Genomic DNA, 26153 nt, shown 5'->3' with positions numbered 1-26153 from the left:
TCATAGTGTGTGTGTGTGTATTGTCAAATTATGTGTGTGTATCATATTGTGTGTGTGTGTGTGTGTGTGTGGGTGTATTATTGTCATATTGTGTGTGTATTGTTGTCATATTGTGTGTGTGTGTGTGTGTGTGTGTATTGTTGTCATATAATGTGTGTGCGTGTGTCAAAATTGTGTGTATTATTGTCATATTGTGTGCGTATTATTGTCATATTATGTGGGTGTGTATTGTTGTCATATTATGTGTGTGTATTGTTGTCATATTGTGGGTGTGTGTGTCATATTGTATGTGTATTGATGTCATAGTGTGTGTGTGTATTGTCAAATTATGTGTGTGTATCATATTGTGTGTGTGGGGGTGTATTATTGTTATATTGTGTGTGTATTGTTGTCATATTGTGTGTGTGTGTGTCAAAATTGTGTGTATTATTGTCATATTGTGTGTGTATTATTGTCATATTATGTGTGTGTGTATTGTTGTCATATTATGTGTGTGTATTGTTGTCATATTGTGGGTGTGTGTGTCATATTGTATGTGTATTGATGTCATAGTGTGTGTGTGTATTGTCAAATTATGTGTGTGTATCATATTGTGTGTGTGTGCGGGTGTATTATTGTCATATTGTGTGTGTATTGTTGTCATATTGTGTGTGTGTGTGTATTGTTGTCATATAATGTGTGTGCGTGTGTCAAAATTGTGTGTATTATTGTCATATTGTGTGTGTATTATTGTCATATTATGTGTGTGTGTATTGTTGTCATATTATGTGTGTGTATTGTTGTCATATTTAGGGTGTGTGTGTCATATTGTATGTGTATTGATGTCATAGTGTGTGTGTGTATTGTCAAATTATGTGTGTGTATCATATTGTGTGTGTGTGTGTGGGTGTATTATTGTCATATTGTGTGTATTGTTGTCATATTGTGTGTGTGTGTGTATTGTTGTCATATAATGTGTGTGCGTGTGTCAAAATTGTGTGTATTATTGTCATATTGTGTGTGTATTATTGTCATATTATGTGTGTGTGTCATATTGTGTGTATGTGTGTGTTGTTGTAATAAAATGTGTGTGTATCGTATTGTGTGTGTGTGTGCGTGTAATATTGTCGTATTGTGTGTGTATTGTTGTCATATTGTGTGTGTATTATTGTCATATTATGTGTGTGTGTCATATTGTGTGAATGTGTGTGTTATTGTAATAAAATGTGTGTGTATTGTATAGTGTGTGTGTGTGCTTGTATTATTGTCATTTTGTGTGTGTATTGTTGTCATATTGTGTGTGTGTGTGTTTACTGTTGTCATATAATGTGTGTGTGTATTCTTATCATATTGTGAGTGTGCGTGTGTCAAAATTGTGTGTATTATTGTCATATTGTGTGTATTATTGTAATAAAATGTGCGTGTGTCATATTGTGTGTGTATATTGTCATATTGTGTGTGTGTGTATTTTTGTCATATAATGTGTGTGTGTATTGTTGTCATATTATGTGTGTGTATTGTCGTCAGAGTGTGTGTGTGTATTGTCATATTGTGTGTGTGTGTGTGTGTGTGTGTGTGTCATATTCTGTGTGTATATTGTCATACAATGTCTGTGTGCATTGTCATATTATGTGTGCATGTGTATGGTTGTCATATTATGTGTGTGTATAGTTGTCATAGTGTGTCTATTGTCAAAAATGTGTAGGTGTATGCTGTCATATTGTGTGTGTGTGTGCGCATGCGTATGTGTGTGTATGGTTGTCATAGTGTGTATTGTCAAAAATGTGTAGGTGTATGCTGTCATATTGTGTGTGTGTGTGTGTGTGTGTGTGCGCATGCGTATGTGTGTGTATGGTTGTCATATTGTGTGTGTATTGTCAAATTATGTGTGCAAGTGTATGTAGTCACATCATGTGTATGTGTGCGTATGTGTATGATTGTCATATTGTGTGTGTATTGTTCTGTTATTATATGTGTGTGCATTGTTGTCATAAAATGTGTGTGTGTATTGTTGTCATATTGTGTGTGTATTGTTGCCGTAGTGTGTGTGTATTGTTGTCACAAATGTGTGTGTGTATCGTTGTCATAAATGTGTGTGTGTGTGTATTGTTGTCATATCATGCATAAGTGTATTGTCAAATTAATGTGTGCATGTATATTGTTGTCATATTGTGTGTATTGTTGTCAGAGTGTGTGCATGTATAGTGTTGTCATATTGTGTGTATTGTTGTCAGAGTATGTGCATGCGTATTATTGACATATTGTGTGTATTGTTGTCAGAGTGTGTGTATGCGTATTGTTGTCATATTGTGTCTATTGTTGCCAGAGTGTGTGCATGTGTATTGTTGTCATATTGTGTGTATTGTTGTCAAAGTGTGTCCGTGTATTGTTGTCATATTGTGTGTATTGTTGTCAGAGTATGTGCATGCGTATTGTTGTCATATTGTGTATATTGTTGTCAGAGTGTGTGCATGCGTATTGTTGTCATATTGTGTGTATTGTTGTCAGAGTGTGTGCATGTATATTGTTGTCATATTGTGTGTGCATTGTCATATTATGCGTGTGTGTGTGTTGTTGTCATATTGTGTGTGCATTGTCATAATGTGTGTGTGTATCGTTGTCATATTGTGTGTGTATTGTCATATTTTGTGTATTGTTGTCATAGTGTGTGCATGTATATTGTTGTCATATTGTGTGTATTGTTGTCAGTGTGTGCATGTATATTGTTGTCATATTGTGTGTATTGTTGTCAGACTGTGTGCATGTGTATTGTTGTCATATTGTGTGTATTGTTGTCAAAGTGTGCCCGTGTATTGTTGTCATATTGTGTGCATTGTCATATTATGTGTGTGTGTGTTGTTGTCATATTGTGTGTGCATTGTCATAATATGTGTGTGTGTATTGTTGTCATATTGTGTGTGTATTGCCATATTGTGTGTGCATGTATATTGTTGTCATATTGTGTGTATTGTTGTCAGAGTGTGTCCGTGTATGGTTCTCATATTGTGTGTGCATTGTCATATTATGTGTGTGTGTGTTGTTGTCATATTGTGTGTGCATTGTCATAATATGTGTGTGTGTATTGTTGTCACATTGTGTGTGTATTGTCATATTGTGTGTGCATGTATATTGTTGTCATATTGTGTGTATTGTTGTCAGAGTGTGTCCGTGTATTGTTGTCATATTGTGTGTGCATTGTCATATTATGTGTGTGTGTGTGTTGTTGTCATATTGTGTGTGCATTGTACATACATACATACATATATATATATATATATATATATATATATATATATATATATATATATATATATATATATATATATATATATATATATATATATATATATATATATATATATATATATATACATGTGTAGTAAGTAGTTCCGGTAGTGAAAGGGTGTCGGCGGCAGCTCCCGGTGCGGGCGGCCGTCGTGTGATGATTGAAGACCGGGAGGAAGTTTCCCGGCGGCGCCCTCAGTCCGGGCGGCGCGCCATTGGCCGCCAGCTGCATGCCGCCAGACAGCCAATGGGAGGCCGCCGACCACGAGCCGTCCTCCCTCGGGGGCCGCGCGTGCTCGTCGCTGATTGGCTCAAAGTTAGTGTGGGAAAGAAAGTTTGGGAAGTTTCACACGAGCCGCTCGCGTGCAGGGCGGGATATAAATGCGCGCCACACGCAGCGCCGCCGACACACGCACGCACGCACGGACACGCACAAGCACGCTTGCAGCCTCACGTCCGCTTGGAAGGACTCGAACTTTGGCGGATTTGCTGTCGGACCTTCGCGGGAACTTATTTGCTGCCCGCCGCGGACTTTTAGCGCCTGAGCACGTCACGCCGACATTGGACATGCCTGCCGACATCATGGAGAAAAGCTCCGCGTCTCCCGTCGCCGCCACGCCGGCCAGCATCAACTCCACCCCGGATAAACCCAAGACCGCCTCGGAGCACAGAAAGGTGACTTCACCTTTTCACCCTTTTTCACCTTTTTTCACATCTTCAACATTTTCAACTTGTTTTTCATCATCTTCAACCATTTCAACTTTGTTAACATCTTCAACATTTTCAACTATTTTAACATCTTTTACATGTTCATCATCTTCAACCATTTCAACTTTAACATTTTGAACATTGTCAACTATTTTAACATCTTTTACATTTTCATCGTCTTCAACCATTTTCACTTTAACATCTTGAACATTTTCAACTATTTTAACATCTTTTACATGTTCATCATCTTCAACCATTTCAACTTTGTTAACATCTTCAACATTTTCAACTATTTTAACATCTTTTACATGTTCATCATCTTCAACCATTTCAACTTTTTTAACATCTTCAACATTTTCAACTTGTTTTTCATCATCTTCAACCATTTCAACTTTAACATTTTGAACATTGTCAACTATTTTAACATCTTTTACATGTTCATCATCTTCAGCCATTTCAACTTTAACATCTTCAACATTGTCAACTATTTTAACATCTTTTACATGTTCATCATCTTCAACCATTTCACCCTTTTTAACATCTTCAACATTTTCAACATGTTATTCATCATCTTCAACCATTTCAACTTTGTTAACATCTTCAACATTGTCAACTATTTTACCAGCTTGAATATTGTCAACTATTTTAACATCTTTTACATGTTCATCGTCTTCAACCGTTTTCACATCCTGAACATTTTCAACATAATTTAAAACATATTTTACATTTTCATAATCTTCAACATTGTCAACTATTTTACAATATTTTACATGTTCATCATCTTCAACCATTTCAACTTTAACATCTTGAACATTTTCAACTATTTTACCAGCTTGAATATTGTTACTATTTTAACATCTTCTACATTTTCACCGTCTTCAACCATTTCAACTTTAACATTTTGAACATTGTCAACTATTTTAACATCTTTTACATGTTCATCATCTTCAACCATTTCAACTTTGTTAACATCTTCAACATTTTCAACTATTTTAACATCTTTTATCTTTCCATCATCTTCAACCATGTTTAACATTTTTAACATCTTCAACCATTTCAACTTTGTTAACATCTTCAACATTTTCAACTATTTTACCATCTTTAACATCTTCAACCATTTCTACTATTTTAACATCTTGGACATTTTTAACTTTTTTAACATCTTTTACATTTTCATCATATTCAACCATTTTTAACATCTTCAACATCTTAAACCATTTAACGTATTAAACATTGTTATTTTTCTAACATCTTAAACATCTTAAACAGCTTTAACATGTTCAACTTTTTTAACATCTTGAACATTTTCAACTATTTTAACATCTTTTACATTTTCATCATCTTCAACCATTTAACGTTTACCTTCTTTATGTTTCAACATCTTTAACATTTTCAACCATTTCTACTATTTTAACATCTTGGACATTTTTAACTTTTTTAACATCTTTTCCATTTTCATCATATTCAACCATTTTTAACATCTTCAACATCTTAAACCATTTAACGTTTTAAACATTGTTATTTTTCTAACATCTTAAACATCTTAAACAGTTTTAACATGTTCAACTTTTTTAACATCTTGAACATTTTCAACTTTGCTAACATCTTTTACACTTTCATCATCTTCAACCATTTTTAACATCTTTCAAATCTTCAACATCTTCAACCATTTTTAACATCTCAAACATGTTCACCATCTTAAGCTATTTAACTTTTTTTTAACATCTTTAACATTTTCAACATATTTTTAAACATATTTAACATCTTCAACCTTTTGGACAACATGTTAATCAACATCTGTACACATGTGAACAACATGTTAATCAACATCTGTACACATGTGAACAACATGTTAATCAACATCTGTACACATGTGAACAACATGTTAATCAACATCTGTACACATGTGAACAACATGTTAATCAACATCTGTACACATGTGAACAACATGTTAATCAACATCTGTACACATGTGAACAACATGTTAATCAACATGTTTACATGTGTGAACAACATATTAATCAACATCTGTACATGTGTGAACAACATGCTAATCAACATCTGTACACATGTGAACAACATGTTACTCAACATCTGTACACATGTGAACAACATGTTAATCAACATCTGTACACATGTGAACATGTTAATCAACATCTGTACACATGTGAATAACCTTTTGATCAACATCTGTACACATGTGAACAACATGTTCATCAACATCTGTACACATGTGAACAACATGTTCATCAACATCTGTACACATGTGAACAACATTTTCATCAACATGTGTACACGTGTGAACAACATGTTGATCAACTTCTGTACACATGTTATACAACATGTTAATCAACATCTGTACACATATGAACAACATGTTAACCAACATCTACACACATGTGAACAACATGTTACTCAACATCTGTACACATGTGAATAACATTTTGATCAACATCTGTACACATGTGAATAACATTTTGATCAACATCTGTACACATGTGAACAACATGTTAATCAACATCTGTACACATGTGAACAACATGTTAATCAACATCTGTACACATGTTATACAACATGTTCATCAACATGTTGTTCACATGTGAACAACATTTTCATCAACATCTGTACATGTGTGAACAACATGTTGATCAACATCTGTACACATGTGAACAACAAGTTGATCAACATCTGTACACATGTGAACAACATGTGAATAACATGTGAACAACATGTGTACACATGTGAACAACATATGTGCACATGTGAATAACATGTTAATCAACATGTGAACAACATCTGTACACATGTGAACAACATGTTGAACAACATGTGAACAACATGTTAATCAACATCTGTAAATGTGTGAACAACATGTTACTCAACATCTGTACACATGTGAACAACATGTGAATAACATGTGAACAACATGTGAACAACATGTGAACAACATGTTAGCCAACATATGTACACATGTGAACAACATGCGTACACATGTGAACAACATGTGAACAACATCTGTGCACGTGTGAACAACATGTGAACAACATGTGAATAACATGTGAACAACATGTTAATTAACATATGTACACATGTGAACAACATGCGTACACATGTGAACAACATCTGTGCACGTGTGAACAACATGTTAATCAACATCTGTACACGTGTGAACAACATGTGAACAACATCTGTACACATGTGAACAACATGTGAATAACATGTGAACAACATGTGTACACATGTGAACAACATATATGCACATGTGAATAACATGTTAATCAACATGTGAACAACATCTGTACACATGTGAACAACATGTTAATCAACATCTGTAAATGTGTGAACAACATGTTACTCAACATCTGTACACATGTGAACAACATGTGAATAACATGTGAACAACATGTGAACAACATGTGAACATGTTAGCCAACATATGTACACATGTGAACAACATGTGAACAACATCTGTGCGCGTGTGAACAACATGTTAATCAACATCTGTACACGTGTGAACAACATGTGAACAACATCTGTACACATGTGAACAACATGTTAATCAACATGTGAACAACATGTTAATTAACATATGTACACATGTGAACAACATGTGATCAACATGTGTACAGATGTTGATCAACATGTGAACAACATGTGAACAACATGTGAATAACATGTGAACAACATGTTAATTAACATATGTACACATGTGAACAACATGCGTACACATGTGAACAACATCTGTGCACGTGTGAACAACATGTTAATCAACATCTGTACACGTGTGAACAACATGTTGATCAACATCTGTACACATGTGAACATCATGTGAATAACATGTGAACAACATGTGTACACATGTGAACAACATATGTGCACATGTGAATAACATGTTAATCAACATGTGAACAACATCTGTACACATGTGAACAACATGTTAATCAACATCTGTAAATGTGTGAACAACATGTTACTCAACATCTGTACACATGTGAACAACATGTGAATAATATGTGAACAACATGTGAACAACATGTGAACAACATGTGAACAACATGTTAGCCAACATATGTACCCATGTGAACAACATGTGAACAACATCTGTGCACGTGTGAACAACATGTTAATCAACATCTGTACACGTGTGAACAACATGTGAACAACATCTGTACACATGTGAACAACATGTGAAAAACATCTGTGCTCGTGTGAACAACATGTTAATCAACATCTGTACACGTGTGAACAACATGTGAACAACATGTGAACAACATCTGTACACATATGAACAACATGTGAACAACATCTGTACACATATGAACAACATGTGAACAACATCTGTACACATGTGAACAACATGTGAACAACATCTGTACACATATGAACAACATGTTAATCAACATCTGTACACATGTGAACAACATGTTAATCAACATCTGTACACATGTGAACAACATGTGAACAACATCTGTACACATATGAACAACATGTTAATCAACATCTGTACACGTGTGAACAACATGTGAACAACATGTGAACAACATCTGTACACATATGAACAACATGTGAACAACATCTGTACACATATGAACAACATGTGAACAACATCTGTACACATATGAACAACATGTGAACAACATCTGTACACATATGAACAACATGTGAACAACATCTGTACACATATGAACAACATGTGAACAACATCTGTACACATATGAACAACATGTGAACAACATCTGTACACATATGAACATCATGTGAACAACATCTGTACACGTATGAACAACATGTTAATCAACATCTGTACACATGTGAACAACATGTTAATCAACATCTGTACACATGTGAACAACATGTTAATCAACATCTGTACACATGTGAACAACATGTGAACAACATCTGTACACATATGAACAACATGTTAATCAACATCTGTACACATGTGAACAACATGTTAATCAACATCTGTACACATGTGAACAACATGTGAACAACATCTGTACACATATGAACAACATGTGAACAACATCTGTACACATATGAACAACATGTGAACAACATCTGTACACGTATGAACAACATGTTAATCAACATCTGTACACATGTGAACAACATGTTAATCAACATCTGTACACATGTGAACAACATGTTAATCAACATCTGTACACATGTGAACAACATGTGAACAACATCTGTACACATATGAACAACATGTTAATCAACATCTGTACACATGTGAACAACATGTTAATCAACATCTGTACACGTGTGAACAACATGTGAACAACATCTGTACACATATGAACATGTGAACAACATCTGTACACATGTGAACAACATGTGAACAACATCTGTACACATATGAACAACATGTGAACAACATGTGAACAACATGTGAACAACATGTTAGCCAACATATGTACCCATGTGAACAACATGTGAACAACATCTGTGCACGTGTGAACAACATGTTAATCAACATCTGTACACGTGTGAACAACATGTGAACAACATCTGTACACATGTGAACAACATGTGAAAAACATCTGTGCTCGTGTGAACAACATGTTAATCAACATCTGTACACGTGTGAACAACATGTGAACAACATGTGAACAACATCTGTACACATATGAACAACATGTGAACAACATCTGTACACATATGAACAACATGTGAACAACATCTGTACACATGTGAACAACATGTGAACAACATCTGTACACATATGAACAACATGTTAATCAACATCTGTACACATGTGAACAACATGTTAATCAACATCTGTACACATGTGAACAACATGTTGATCAACGTCTGTACACGTGTGAACATGTTAATCACGTGTGAACAACATGTGTACAGATGTTGATCAACATGTGATCAACATGTGAACAACATGTGTACAACATGTGAACAACATGTGGATCATCAAGCATGTATCGGTCTGACACCTCCTCGTTGTCGTGGCAGTCGTCCAAGCCCATCATGGAGAAACGTCGGCGGGCTCGCATCAACGAGAGTTTGGGTCACCTGAAGACGCTCATCTTGGACGCGCTGAAGAAAGACGTAAGTTTGTGTCTCGCCAGTTGAAAGGCGGAGGTGATGATGATGATGATGATGATGATGATGATGATGATGATGATGATGATGATGATGATGATGATGATGATGATGATGCTCCCTCAGAGCTCCAGACACTCCAAACTGGAGAAGGCGGACATCTTGGAGATGACGGTCAAACACCTGCGGAACCTTCAAAGAGCCCAGATGACAGGTGGGTGTGGCCTCCACGGTCCTCGGTCCACGTTCGCCGTGTGTCCCGCTTCTGACCTGTCTGATGGTTCCGCAGCCGCCCTCAACACGGACCCCGGCGTGCTGGGCAAGTACCGGGCGGGCTTCAGCGAGTGCACCAACGAGGTGACCCGCTTCCTGTCCACCTGCGAGGGCGTGAACACGGAGGTGAGGACGCGGCTGCTGGGTCACCTGACCAACTGCATGACGCAGATCAACGCCTTCTCCGGCCAGCACCCGCCCACGTCCTCCACGCACCCGGCCTTCAGCCAGGCGCTGGTGCAAATGCCTCCGGCGCAGGTGTTGCCCATGGGCGCCGTGCCCTGCAAAGGAGCCTCGTCGCCCGCCTCGGACGCCGCCAAAGTCTACGGCGGCTTCCAGATCCTTCCCGCCAGCGACGGACAGTTTGCCTTCCTCATCCCCAACGCCAGCTTCGCGCCCAGCGGCGCCGTCATCCCGGTCTACGCCGGCACCGTGCCGGCCGCCGTCTCGCCCGGAGCCCCGTCGGGGAACTCGGACTCGGTGTGGCGGCCTTGGTGAAGGACAGGTCTTCCTTGGCAAGTTTTCCGGATATTTCTACACGTTCATATTGAAACTTTTTGTTTGATGCCAAAGATGCGCTCTTCGTTTTGGAAGACAATCATTTCTTACCTTCTCTCACTTCCTGGCAGCAAATGACGTCATCTCAATAAGTGATGTCATCTCAATGAATGACATCATCTCAATAAATGACACCACTTCTTGCAAAAGACTCCTTTTCATCATTTCTGCTCATTAGCATATCATCAATTTGTAAAAGTCACACTTTCTCAATGGAAACCACAACATTAAGAATTGTTTTTGTCCTTTTTCCATCCCTAGACTTCGTTATGACGTCATCTTTTGTGCTCAATTCATTCTCCAGTTTTGGGACTTTCTTTGATGATGAAATAACATTTGATTTGGAAGGAAAGTTCACCTTTTTCTAGAAGTGCACTTCCGCCATCTAGCGGCGTAAAGGCGCACTGCATCTTTAACTTCAACCATTTCAACTTTGTTAACATATTGAACATTTCCAGCCATTTTTAACATCTTCAACATTTTCACAATTTTAACATTTTGAACATTTTTAACCATTTTAACATATTCAACATCTTAAACCATTTAACGTTTTAAACATCTTTATTTTTTTATCATATTGAACATTTTCAACTATTTTAACATTTCGAACATTTTCAACCATTTTAACATATTCAACATCTTAAACCATATAACGTTTTAAACATCTTAATTTTTTTTATCATATTGAACATTTTCAGCTATTTTAACATCGTGACCATTTTCAACCATTTTTAACTTATTAAACCATTTAACATTTAAACATCTTTATTTTTGAACATCTTTAACATTTTTAACTTTGTTAACATATTTTACACTTTCATCATCTTGAACATGTTCAACTATTTTAACATCTTGTACAATTTCATCGTCTTCAACCATTTCAACTTTGTTAACATCTTCAACATCTTAAACTATTTAATGTTTTAAACATCTTTATTTTTTTAACATCTTAAACATCTTTAACATGTTCAACTTTTTTAACATCCTGAACATTTTCATCATCTTCAACCATTTTTAACATGTTTAACATCTTAAACCATTTAACGTTTTAAACATCTTTATTTATTTAACATCTTTAACATTTTCAACTTTGTTAACATTTTGAACATTTTCAACTATTTTAACGTATTTTACAATTTCATAATCTTGAACATGTTCAACTATTTTAACATATTCAAAATTTTCAACCATTTTTAACATCTTCTACATCTTAAACCATTTAAGGTTTTAAACATCTTTATTTTTTTAACATCTTAAACATCTTTAACATGTTCAACTTTTTTAACATCTTGAACATTTTCAACTATTTTAACATCTTTACATTTTCATCATCATCAAGCATTTTTAACATCTTCAACATCTTCAACCATTTTTAACATCTTCAACATCTTAAACCATTTAACGTTTTAAACATCTTTATTTTTTAACATCTTTAACATTTTGGCTCTGCGATGAGGTGGCAACTTGTCCAGGGTGTACCCCGCCTTCCGCCCGAATGCAGCTGAGATAGGCTCCAACACCCTTGCAACCCCAAAAGGGACAAGCGGTAGAAAATGGATGGATGGATGGATGGATCTTTAACATTTTCAACTTTGTTAACATCTTGAACATTTTCAACTATTTTAACATCTTGTACAATTTCATCATCTTCAACATTTTCAACTTTGCTATTTTAACATTTTCAACCATTTTTAACATCTTCAACATCTTAAACCATTTAACGTTTTAAACATCTTTATTTTTTAACATCTTAAACATGTTGAACTTTTTTAACATCTTGAACATTTTCAACTATTTTAACATATTTTACAATTTCATAATCTTGAACATGTTCAACTATTTTAACATCTTGTACAATTTCATCGTCTTCAACATTTTCAACTTTGTTAACATGTTGAACATTTTTAACATCTTCAACCATTTAACGTTTTAAACATCTTTATTTTTTGAACATCTTAAACATCTTTAACATGTTCAACTTTTTTAACATCTTGAACATTTTCGTCATCTTCAACCATTTTTAACATGTTTAACATCTTAAACCATTTAACGTTTTAAACATCTTTATTTTTTGACATCTTTAACATTTTCAACGTTGTTAACATTTTGAACATTTTCAACTATTTTAACATCTTGAAAATTTTCAACCATTTTAACATCTTCAACATCTTAAACCATTTAAGGTTTTAAACATCTTTATTTTTTTTAACATCTTTAACATGTTCAACTTTTTTAACATCTTGAACATTTTCAACTATTTTAACATCTTGTACATTTTCATCATCTTCAACCATTTTTAACATCTTCAACATCTTAAACCATTTAATGTTTTAAACATCTTTATTTTTTAACATCTTTAACATTTTGGCCCTGCGATGAGGTGGCAACTTGTCCAGGGTGTACACCGCCTTCCGCCCGAATGCAGCTGAGATAGGCTCCAGCACCCTTGCAACCCCAAAAGGGACACGCGGTAGAAAATGGATGGATGGATGGATCTTTAACATTTTCAACTTTGTTAACATCTTGAACATTTTCAACTATTTTAACATCTTGTACAATTTCATCATCTTCAACATTTTCAACTTTGCTAACTTTGCTATTTTAACATTTTCAACCATTTTTAACATCTTCAACATCTTCAACCATTTAACGTTTTAAACATCTTTATTTTTTTAACATCTTAAACATCTTTAACATGTTCAACTTTTTTAACATCTTGAACATTTTCGTCATCTTCAACCATTTTTAACATGTTTAACATCTTAAACCATTTAACGTTTTAAACATCTTTATTTCTTTAACATCTTTAACATTTTCAACTTTGTTCACATTTTGAACATTTTAACGTATTTTACAATTTCATAATCTTGAACATGTTCAACTATTTTAACATCTTGAAAATGTTCAACCATTTTTAACATCTTCAACATCTTAAAGCATTTAAGGTTTTAAACATCTTTATTTTTTTAACATCTTAAACATCTTTAACATTTTCAACTTTTTTAACATCTTGAACATTTTCAACTCTTTTAACATCTTTTACATTTGTGTCATCTTTAACCATTTTTAACATCTTAAACCATTTAACCTTTTAAACATCTTTATTTCTTTAACATTTTCAACTATTTTAACGTATTTTACAATTTCATAATCTTGAAAATGTTCGACCATTTTTAACATCTTCAACATCTTAAACCATTTAAGGTTTTAAACATATTCATTTTTTAACATCTTTAATATGTTCAAATTTTTTAAAATCTTGAACATTTTCAACTATTTTAACTTTTTTTTACATTTTCATCATCTTCAACCATTTTTAACATGGTTAACATCTTCAACATCTTAAACCATTTAACGTTTTAAACATTTTTATTTTTTATGATCTTGAAAATGTTCAACTATTTTAACATATTTTACAATTTCATAATCTTGAACATGTTCAACTATTTTAACATCTTGTACATTTTCATCATCTTTAACATTTTCAACTTTGCTAACATTTTCAACTATTTTAACATCTTGAACATTTTCAACTATCTTTAACATCTTAAACCATTTAAGGTTTTAAACATCTCTATTTTTTAACATCTTAAACATGTTTAACTTTTTTAACATCTTGAACATTTTCAACTATTTTAACATCTTTCACATTTTCATCATCTTCAACCATTTTTAACATATTTAACATCTTAAACCATTTAACGTTTTAAACATCTTTATTTTTTAACATTTTCAACTTTGTTAACATCTTGAACATTTTCAACTATTTAAACATTTTGTACAATTTCATCATCTTTAACATTTTCAACTTTGCTGACATTTTCAACTATTTTAACATTTTCAACCATTTTTAACATCTTAAACCATTTAATGTTTTAAACATATATTTTTAACATCTTTAACATGTTGAACTTTTTTAACATCTTGAACATTATCAACTATTTTAACATCTTGTACAATTTCATCGTCTTCAACATTTTCAACTTTGCTAACATCTTGAACATTTTCAACCATTTTAACATCTTCAACATTTTAAACCATTTAACATTTTAAACATCTTTATTTTTTAACATCTTGATAATCTTCAACATGTTCAACTTTTTTAACATCTTGAAAATGTTCCATTATTTTAACATCTTTTACATTTTCATCATCTTGAACCATTTTTAACATCTTCAACATCTTAAACCATTTAACGTTTTAAACATATTTATTTTTTAACATCTTGAACATTTTCAACTTTGTTAACATCTTGAACATTTTCAACTATTTTAACATCTTGTACAATTTCATCATCTTCAACATTTCAACTTTGCTAACATTTTCAACCATTTTTAACATCCTCAACATCTTAAACCATTTAAGGTTTTAAACATCTTTATTTTTTAACATCTTGAACATTTTCAACTATTTTAACATATTTTACAATTTCATAAACTTAACATTTTTAACTATTTTACCATCTTGTACAAATTCATCATCTTGAACATTTTCAACTTTGCTAACATCTTTTACACTTTCATCATCTTCAACCATTTTTAACATCTTTCAAATCTTCAAGATCTGAAACCATTTAACATTTTTAAACATATTTAACCATCTTTAACATTTTCACCATCTTAAGCCATTTTTTTAAAAAACATCTTTATTTTTTGAAAACATCTTTGACATTTTCAACATCTTCAACCATTTTTAATATCACACTTAATAAAAAAAAACGTTATTATGGTCTTACCTTTACTTATAAATGAAGTCCATGCGCCGCCCCTTCTGAACAGAAGCATCAATAACTTGTTTATAGAAGTCTTCCTTATCTTTCTTCAGTTTTAAAAGTCTCTCTGTCTCGATGAAGATCTTCCTTTAAGTATTACCTCCTGCTTCCATTGAAAGTCCAGTTTTGAAAACTGTTTTATTTTAGATACATAATCCTCCATGTTAATAGTCCAGGCAAGAGGAAAAAATAAACGATCGCTGCTAACTGTTGCTGCTTGTTGTCACTTCTTCTTCAGGGATCACTAGCGCCCTCTACCACCAGGAGGCGGGATTACTGCGAGCCTCACACAGTGCGTCTTCGCAGCCGTTTTATGATCGCCCAGCACAAGAAATACGTTACACACATGCAGTTGTTGACAAAATACACTGTACATTATATACCTCAGCTAACTAAACTATGGAAATGTATAACATAATTCATATAGCAATACGGTCTCACTGCACAGCAGGCCAGCAGTTAGCCCAGTCATTGCGCAATCCATGTTGAGGCTCAACTGGCTGCTGCCTCACCGCACCGTCTCTTCTCAGTATTTGAACGGCAAATGTGAAAATTCAGCGATTTTGAATAAAAATAATCTAAAACTGGTGAAGTTAAATGGAAAATAACTTTATAGTATAATCACTGGATACATATAACAATTAAATGTTTTTTTTCTTTTTACATTTCACCTGCCTCCCCTGACTGCACGTCACTGAATATGTGTATATATATATATATATATATACATATATATATATATATGTGTATGTATGTGTATATATATATATATATACACATATGCATATATATACATACATACATATATATATATGTATATATATATATATATGTGTGTATGTATATGTGTGGGTATATATATATATATATATATTAGAGATGCGCGGATAGGCAATTATTTCATCCGCAACCGCATCAGAAAGTCGTCAACCATCCGCAATCCACCCGATCTAACATTTGATCAGAACTGCATCCACCCGCCATCCGCCCGCACCCGCCCGTTGTTATATATCTAATATAGACGATGCAAGGCATTAGTGAGGTTATAAAGCTTTTGCCTGTTAAAGAAAGGAGACTGATCCAACGCAGCACAGACATTCGCGTGCCACGCTGTCACGACCCAGACGCACACCAGTGCGCAATCATATGGGAGCCGCGCTGAGCGCACCTCCAAGCGCGTCTCGCTGCCGGCGACGGCCGGGTATATGGGCCCGACGCTCCAGCGCCATCCATTTTCAGGGCTAGTTGATTCGGCAGGTGGGTTGTTACACACTCCTTAGCGGGTTCCAACTTCCATGGCCACCGTCCTAGCTGCTGTCTATATCAACCAGGGTGAGCCCCACCCCTTTCGTGAGCGCACTGCGAGTGGAGTGACCCCTGTTACGAGCCCCCGGCCACGGGGGTGGCGGGCAGGTAAGCTGCTTACCTGCTGCGCGTGACGCCGGCCGCGGCGAAGGCGGACGAGGCGGGGTGTCGGTGCGGTGGGCGCGGTGGTGACCCTGGACGTGCGTCGGGCCCTTCTCGCGGATCGCCTCAGCTACGGCTCCCGGTGGGGCCCTCTCGGGGGAAGGGGCCTCGGTCCCGGACCCCGGCGAGGCGTCGGGGGCCTTCTCTGCTCCGTAAAAGTGTCCATCTCTTTTTCTTTTTTTTCTTCTGTTGTGGCATATGCTGCAGGTGCCTGCTCGTTTTTCGTATGTGGGTAACAACATTTAACTATGTATATATATTTCCCAATTGGTTTAACTGCCACCCGCCTGAATCTATTTAAAATCTAATTTTTTTTTATTTCAATCGCCCGACCCGACCCGACCCGCTGATAAAATCTAATTTTTTAAAATTCCATCTGCCCGATCCGCGGATAATCCGCCGACTCCGCGGTTGTGCCCGCAAACCGCGCATCTCTAATATATATATATATATATATATGTATGTATGTGTGGAAAAAAATCACAAGACTACTTCATCTCTACATGCCTGTTTCATGAGGGGTTCCCTCAATGAACCCCTCATGAAACAGGCATGTAGAGATGAAGTAGTCTTGTGATTTTTTTCCCCACACATACTTATATTACGCTTTACCACGGTATCGAGGCAATACGATATGAATCTGGATACATGGCGTCGCCTTCTTCTTTTTATTATTATTATTTTTCTTCTTCGTCTTCCAGTGACACTCTGAAGACTTCCAGCTGTTTGCTCTTCCTGTCACAGGAGGTGTGGAAGGCAGGTGGTCATGTGACCTCCACTACAGCTGAGGGAACAACCTTCTGCAGCTTCTCTTATTACACACATGCACACACATGCACACACACACACACACACACACACACACACATGCACGCACACACACACACAGTGTTGACAGGTCGTGTGTGGGAGCAGAGAGGAGGAAGACAAAGTGCACTTCCTGTTTGGCGGCTAAGTGCCAACATGTGTTGTGTGTGTGTGTGTGTGTGTGCATGTGTATGTGTGTGTGTGATTGTAGACCACATGATCTCTGATCCAACGATCAAAATTATTTTAATTTTAGTCATACTTTACTCATCTAAATTATTTAAGTTTTAGTTATAGTCTTTTTTGACCAACATGTATTTTAGTTTTAGTCATATTTTATTCATCTAAATTTTTCTAGGTTTAGTTACCTACTTTTTTGACCAAAATGTATTTTAGTTTTAGTAATTTCTTACTCATTTAAATAGTTTTAGTTTTAGCTACCGTCTTTTTTTTTAACCAAAATGTATTTTAGTTTTAGTTATATTTTACTCATCTAAATTATTTTAGGTTTAGTTTTAGTCTATTTTGACCAACATGTATTTTAGTTTTAGTCATATTTTATTCATCTAAATTATTCTAGATTTAGTTACCGTCTTTTTTGAGCAAAATTTATTTTAGTTTTAGTAATTTCTTACTCATTTAAATAGTTTTAGTTACCGTCTTTTTTTTTTTAAACCAAAATGTATTTTAGTTTTAGTTATATTTTACTCATCTAAATTATTTTAGGTTTAGTTTTAGTCTATTTTGACCAACATGTATTTTAGTTTTAGTCATATTTTATTCATCTAAATTATTCTAGGTTTAGTTACCAACTTTTTTGACCAACATTTATTTTAGTTTTAGTAATTTCTTACTCATTTAAATAGTTTTAGTTACCGTCTTTTTTTAAACTAAAATGTATTTTAGTTTTATTTTACTCATCTAAATTATTTTAGGTTTAGTTTAAGTCTATTTTGACCAACATGTATTTTAGTTTTAGTCATATTTTACTAATCTAAATTAAGTTTCGTTATAGTCTTTTTTGACCACATTTTTGTTTTAATTTTAGTCATTTTTTACTCATTTAAATAGTTTTAGTTACCGTCTTTTTTTTTTTAAACCAAAATTTATTTTAGTTTTAGTCATATTTTACTCATCTAAATTATTTTAGGTTTAGTTATCGTCTTTTTTGACCAACATGTATTTTAGTTTTAGTCATATTTTACTCACTTAAATTATTTTTGGTTTAGTTATCGTCTTTTTTGACCAATTTTTTTAAAAATTTTAGTCATTTTTTACTCATTGAAATAGTTTTAGTTTTAGTTACCGTCTTTTTTTTTTTAAACCAAAATGTATTTTAGTTTTAGTTATATTTTACTCATCTAAATTATTTTAGGTTTAGTTTTAGTCTATTTTGACCAACATGTATTTTAGTTTTAGTCATATTTTATTCATCTAAATTATTCTAGGTTTAGTTACCAACTTTTTTGACCAAAATGTATTTTAGTTTTAGTAATTTCTTACTCATTTAAATAGTTTTAGTTACCGTCTTTTTTTTTTAAAACCAAAATGTATTTTAGTTTTAGTTATATTTTACTCATCTAAATTATTTTAGGTTTAGTTTTAGTCTATTTTGACCAACATGTATTTTAGTTTTAGTCATATTTTATTCATCTAAATTATTCTAGGTTTAGTTACCAACTTTTTTGACCAAAATGTATTTTAGTTTTAGTAATTTCTTACTCATTTAAATAGTTTTAGTTGCCGTCTTTTTTTAAACCAAAATGTATTTTAGTTTTATTTTACTCATCTAAATTATTTTAGGTTTAGTTTTAGTCTATTTTGACCAACATGTATTTTAGTTTTAGTCATATTTTACTAATCTAAATTAAGTTTCGTTATAGTCTTTTTTGACCACATTTTTGTTTTAATTTTAGTCATTTTTTACTCATTTAAATAGTTTTAGTTACCGTCTTTTTTTTTAAACCAAAATTTATTTTAGTTGTAGTCATATTTTGCTCATCTATATTATTTTAGGTTTAGTTATAGTCTTTTTTTGACCAAAATGTATTTTAGTTTTAGTCATATTTTACTCATCTAAATTATTTTAGGTTTAGTTATAGTCTTTTTTGACCAACATGTATTTTAGTTTTAGTCATATTTTATTCATCTAAATAATTCTAGGTTTAGTTACCGTCTTTTTTGACCAAAATTTATTTTAGTTTTAGTAATTTCTTAGTCATTTAAATAGTTTTAGTTTTAGTTACTGTCATTTTTTTTAACCAAAATGTATTTTAGTTTTAGTTATATTTTACTAATCTAAATTATTTTAGGTTTAGTTTTAGTCTATTTTGACCAACATGTATTTTAGTTTTAGTCATATTTTATTCATCTAAATTATTCTAGGTTTAGTTACCAACTTTTTTGACCAAAATGTATTTTAGTTTTAGTAATTTCTTACTCATTTAAATAGTTTTAGTTTTAGTTACCGTCTTTTTTTTTTTAACCAAAATGTATTTTAGTTTTAGTTATATTTTACTCATCTAAATTATTTTAGGTTTAGTTTTAGTCTATTTTGACCAACATGTATTTTAGTTTTAGTCATATTTTATTCATCTAAATTATTCTAGGTTTAGTTACCAACTTTTTTGACCAAAATGTATTTTAGTTTGAGTAATTTCTTACTCATTTAAATAGTTTTAGTTACCGTCTTTTTTTAAACCAAAATGTATTTTAGTTTTATTTTACTCATCTAAATTATTTTAGGTTTAGTTTTAGTCTATTTTGACCAACATATATTTTAGTTTTAGTCATATTTTACTAATCTAAATTAGGTTTCGTTATAGTCTTTTTTGACCACATTTTTTTTTAAATTTTAGTAATTTTTTACTCATTTAAATAGTTTTAGTTACCGTCTTTTTTTCAAACCAAAATGTATTTTAGTTTTAGACATATTTTACTCATCTAAATTATTTTAGGTTTAGTTATCGCCTTTTTTGACCAAAATGTATTTTAGTTTTAGTCATATTTTACTCATTTAAACTATTTTAGGTTTAGTCATCGTCTTTTTTGACCAATTTTTTTTTTAAATTTTAGTCATTTTTACTCATTGAAATAGTTTTAGTTTTAGTTACCATCTTTTTTTAAACCAACATTTATTTTAGTTTTAGTCATATTTTACTCATCTAAATTATTTTAGGTTTTTTTGACCAAAATGTATTTTAGTTTTAGTCATATTTTACTCATTTGAATTATTTTAGGTTTAGTTATCGTCTTTTTTGACCAAAATGTATTTTAGTTTTAGTCATATTTTACTCATCTAAATTATTTTAGGTTTAGTTATCGTCTTTTTTGACCAATTTTTTTTTAAATTTTAGTCATTTTTTACTCATTGAAATAGTTTTAGTTACCGTTTTTTTTTTAAACCAACATTTATTTTAGTTTTAGTCATATTTTACTCATCTAAATTATTTTAGGTTTAGTTATAGTCTTTTTTGACCAAAATGTATTTTAGTTTTAGTCATACTTTACTCATTTAAATTATTTTAGGTTTAGTTATCGTCTTTTTTGACCAAAATGTATTTTAGTTTTAGTCATATTTTACTCATCTAAATTATTTTAGGTTTAGTTATCGTCTTTTTTGACCAATTTTTTTAGTAATTTTTTACTCATTGAAATAGTTTTAGTTTTAGTTACCGTCTTTTTTTTAAACCAAAATGTATTTTAGTTTTAGTCATACTCATACAGTATTTTACTCATCTAAATTATTTCAGTTTTAGTTACAGTCTTTTTTGACCGAAATATATTTTAGTTTTAGTCACATTTTACTCATCTTATTTATTTTAGGTTTAGTTATAGTCTTTTTTGACCAACATGTATTTTAGTTTTAGTCATATTTTATTCATTTAAATTATTTTAGTTTTAGTTACCATCTTTTTTGACCAAAAGGTATTTCAGTTTTAGTCATATTTTATTCATTTAAATTATTTCAGTTTTAGTTAGTCTTTTTTGACCGAAATATATTTTAGTTTTAGTCATATTTTACTCATCTAAATTATTTTAGGTTTAGTTTTAGTCTATTTTGACCAACATGTATTTTAGTTTTAGTCATATTTTATTCATCTAAATTATTCTAGGTTTAGTTACCAACTTTTTTGACCAAAATGTATTTTAGTTTTAGTAATTTCTTACTCATTTAAATAGTTTTAGTTACCGTCTTTTTTTTTAAAAACCAAAATGTATTTTAGTTTTAGTTATATTTTACTCATCTAAATTATTTTAGGTTTAGTTTTAGTCTATTTTGACCAACATGTATTTTAGTTTTAGTCATATTTTATTCATCTAAATTATTCTAGGTTTAGTTACCAACTTTTTTGACCAAAATGTATTTTAGTTTTAGTAATTTCTTACTCATTTAAATAGTTTTAGTTGCCGTCTTTTTTTAAACCAAAATGTATTTTAGTTTTATTTTACTCATCTAAATTATTTTAGGTTTAGTTTTAGTCTATTTTGACCAACATGTATTTTAGTTTTAGTCATATTTTACTAATCTAAATTAAGTTTCGTTATAGTCTTTTTTGACCACATTTTTGTTTTAATTTTAGTCATTTTTTACTCATTTAAATAGTTTTAGTTACCGTCTTTTTTTTTAAACCAAAATTTATTTTAGTTGTAGTCATATTTTGCTCATCTATATTATTTTAGGTTTAGTTATAGTCTTTTTTTGACCAAAATGTATTTTAGTTTTAGTCATATTTTACTCATCTAAATTATTTTAGGTTTAGTTATAGTCTTTTTTGACCAACATGTATTTTAGTTTTAGTCATATTTTATTCATCTAAATAATTCTAGGTTTAGTTACCGTCTTTTTTGACCAAAATTTATTTTAGTTTTAGTAATTTCTTAGTCATTTAAATAGTTTTAGTTTTAGTTACTGTCATTTTTTTTAACCAAAATGTATTTTAGTTTTAGTTATATTTTACTAATCTAAATTATTTTAGGTTTAGTTTTAGTCTATTTTGACCAACATGTATTTTAGTTTTAGTCATATTTTATTCATCTAAATTATTCTAGGTTTAGTTACCAACTTTTTTGACCAAAATGTATTTTAGTTTTAGTAATTTCTTACTCATTTAAATAGTTTTAGTTTTAGTTACCGTCTTTTTTTTTTTAACCAAAATGTATTTTAGTTTTAGTTATATTTTACTCATCTAAATTATTTTAGGTTTAGTTTTAGTCTATTTTGACCAACATGTATTTTAGTTTTAGTCATATTTTATTCATCTAAATTATTCTAGGTTTAGTTACCAACTTTTTTGACCAAAATGTATTTTAGTTTGAGTAATTTCTTACTCATTTAAATAGTTTTAGTTACCGTCTTTTTTTAAACCAAAATGTATTTTAGTTTTATTTTACTCATCTAAATTATTTTAGGTTTAGTTTTAGTCTATTTTGACCAACATATATTTTAGTTTTAGTCATATTTTACTAATCTAAATTAGGTTTCGTTATAGTCTTTTTTGACCACATTTTTTTTTAAATTTTAGTAATTTTTTACTCATTTAAATAGTTTTAGTTACCGTCTTTTTTTCAAACCAAAATTTATTTTAGTTTTAGACATATTTTACTCATCTAAATTATTTTAGGTTTAGTTATCGCCTTTTTTGACCAAAATGTATTTTAGTTTTAGTCATATTTTACTCATTTAAACTATTTTAGGTTTAGTCATCGTCTTTTTTGACCAATTTTTTTTTTAAATTTTAGTCATTTTTACTCATTGAAATAGTTTTAGTTTTAGTTACCATCTTTTTTTAAACCAACATTTATTTTAGTTTTAGTCATATTTTACTCATCTAAATTATTTTAGGTTTTTTTGACCAAAATGTATTTTAGTTTTAGTCATATTTTACTCATTTGAATTATTTTAGGTTTAGTTATCGTCTTTTTTGACCAAAATGTATTTTAGTTTTAGTCATATTTTACTCATCTAAATTATTTTAGGTTTAGTTATCGTCTTTTTTGACCAATTTTTTTTTAAATTTTAGTCATTTTTTACTCATTGAAATAGTTTTAGTTACCGGTTTTTTTTAAACCAACATTTATTTTAGTTTTAGTCATATTTTACTCATCTAAATTATTTTAGGTTTAGTTATAGTCTTTTTTGACCAAAATGTATTTTAGTTTTAGTCATACTTTACTCATTTAAGTTATTTTAGGTTTAGTTATCGTCTTTTTTGACCAAAACGTATTTTAGTTTTAGTCATATTTTACTCATCTAAATTATTTTAGGTTTAGTTATCGTCTTTTTTGACCAATTTTTTTAGTAATTTTTTACTCATTGAAATAGTTTTAGTTTTAGTTACCGTCTTTTTTTAAACCAAAATGTATTTTAGTTTTAGTCATACTCATACAGTATTTTACTCATCTAAATTATTTCAGTTTTAGTGACAGTCTTTTTTGACCGAAATATATTTTAGTTTTAGTCACATTTTACTCATCTTATTTATTTTAGGTTTAGTTATAGTCTTTTTTGACCAACATGTATTTTAGTTTTAGTCATATTTTATTCATTTAAATCATTTTAGTTTTAGTTACCATCTTTTTTGACCAAAAGGTATTTTAGTTTTAGTCACATTTTATTCATTTAAATTATTTCAGTTTTGGTTACAGTCTTTTTTGACCGAAATATATTTTAGTTTTAATCATATTTTACTCATCTAAATTATTTTAAGTTTAGTTATAGTCTTTTTTGACCAAAATGTATTTTAGTTTTACTCATCTAAATTATTTTAGGTTTAGTTATCGTCTTTTTTGACCAATTTTTTTTTTAAATTTTAGCCATATTTTTCTTATTGAAATAGTTTTAATTACAGTCTTTTTTTTTTAAACCAACATTTATTTTAGTTTTAGTCATACTCATACAGTATTTTACTCATCTAAATTATTTCAGTTTTAGTTACAGTCTTTTTTGACCGAAATATATTTTAGTTTTAGTCACATTTTACTCATCTTATTTATTTTAGGTTTAGTTAGTCTTTTATGACCAACGTGTATTTTAGTTTTAGTCATATTTTATTCATTTAAATAATTTTAGTTTTAGTTACCATCTTTTTTGACCAAAAGGTATTTTAGTTTTAGTCACATTTTATTCATTTAAATTATTTCAGTTTTAGTTAGTCTTTTTTGACCGAAATATATTTTAGTTTTGGTCATATTTTACTCATCTAAATTATTTTAAGTTTAGTTATAGTCTTTTTTGACCAAAATGTATTTTAGTTTTACTCATCTAAATTATTTTAGGTTTAGTTATCGTCTTTTTTGACCAATTCTTTTAAAATTTTAGCCATATTTTTCTTATTGAAATAGTTTTAATTACAGTCTTTTTTTTTAAACCAACATTTATTTTAGTTTTAGTCATACTCATACAGTATTTTACTCATCTAAATTATTTCAGTTTTAGTTACAGTCTTTTTTGACCGAAATATATTTTAGTTTTAGTCACATTTTACTCATCTTATTTATTTTAGGTTTAGTTATAATCTTTTTTGACCAACATGTATTTTAGTTTTAGTCATATTTATTCATTTAAATTATTTTAGTTTTAGTTACCATCTTTTTTGACCAAAAGGTATTTTAGTTGTAGTCATATTTTAGTAATCTAAATTACCATATGGCAATAATGTGTGTAATAATACTGTAGGATGTAATAGTATGACAATTTTATATCATGATTATTGTGACCAAAATTATCAGTTATTAATATTATTATTATTATTGTGGAATTTGCTCAAAAATCTTTATAAACAAAAATAAAATAAAGAAAGAAAAAAATTGAAAAAAATACTATTAGTATTTATTGTGTTTCTTATGTTTCACTGAAGTGTTTTAGTGTTGTATTTAAACTTTTATTGTTGTATTGTAAATGTTTGTTTGTGCTTCAGCACTTTAAGATTTATTTCAATGAAAAGTGCGTAACAAACACAATTTATTCTAATCATGTATCACTTCTTGTTTGTCCTACTCTGTCCAGCGGTACTTGAACGCACCATAACACACCTGGTGTCATTTGAGGACAGATGGATGATTAAAGAGTGAATATTTTACATGCTCACACAATCATGTGTTCATATTTGACATGCTCACATAATCATGTGTTCATATTATACATGCTCACACAATCATGTGTTCATATTTTACATGCTCACACAATCATGTGTTCATATTTTACATGCTCACACAATCATGTGTTCATATTTTACATGCT

At 31.1% G+C, this 26153-nt stretch overlaps 1 protein-coding gene across 1 annotated transcript; it reads left to right on the top strand.

Moving 5' to 3' along the window:
• The first annotated feature begins 3367 nt into the window (after nucleotides 1–3367).
• On the top strand, nucleotides 3368–11015 carry her6 (hairy-related 6). Its single transcript, XM_061976322.1, has 4 exons — nucleotides 3368–3939; nucleotides 9946–10041; nucleotides 10162–10249; nucleotides 10325–11015. Exons 1-4 carry the CDS (start codon nucleotides 3646–3648, stop codon nucleotides 10804–10806), a joined length of 960 nt encoding a protein of 319 aa, XP_061832306.1. The 5' UTR covers nucleotides 3368–3645; the 3' UTR covers nucleotides 10807–11015.
• Nucleotides 11016–26153: the final 15138 nt, after the last annotated feature.

This window comes from Nerophis lumbriciformis, linkage group LG14, assembly GCF_033978685.3.
Source record: "Nerophis lumbriciformis linkage group LG14, RoL_Nlum_v2.1, whole genome shotgun sequence".
In the NCBI taxonomy this organism is placed as follows: domain Eukaryota; kingdom Metazoa; phylum Chordata; class Actinopteri; order Syngnathiformes; family Syngnathidae; genus Nerophis; species Nerophis lumbriciformis.
The sequence above is the reverse complement of the archived record's forward strand: the minus strand, read 5'-3'. Positions and strand labels throughout refer to the sequence as shown.

Coding starts and splice junctions, on each gene's coding strand:
- her6 (XM_061976322.1), top strand. CDS start 3,646: ATGCGCGCCACACGCAGCGCCGCCGACACACGCACGCACGCACGGACA. Junction 3,940..9,945: donor CCGCCTCGGAGCACAGAAAG/GTGACTTCACCT, acceptor TTGTCGTGGCAG/TCGTCCAAGCCCATCATGGA. Junction 10,250..10,324: donor TCAAAGAGCCCAGATGACAG/GTGGGTGTGGCC, acceptor ATGGTTCCGCAG/CCGCCCTCAACACGGACCCC.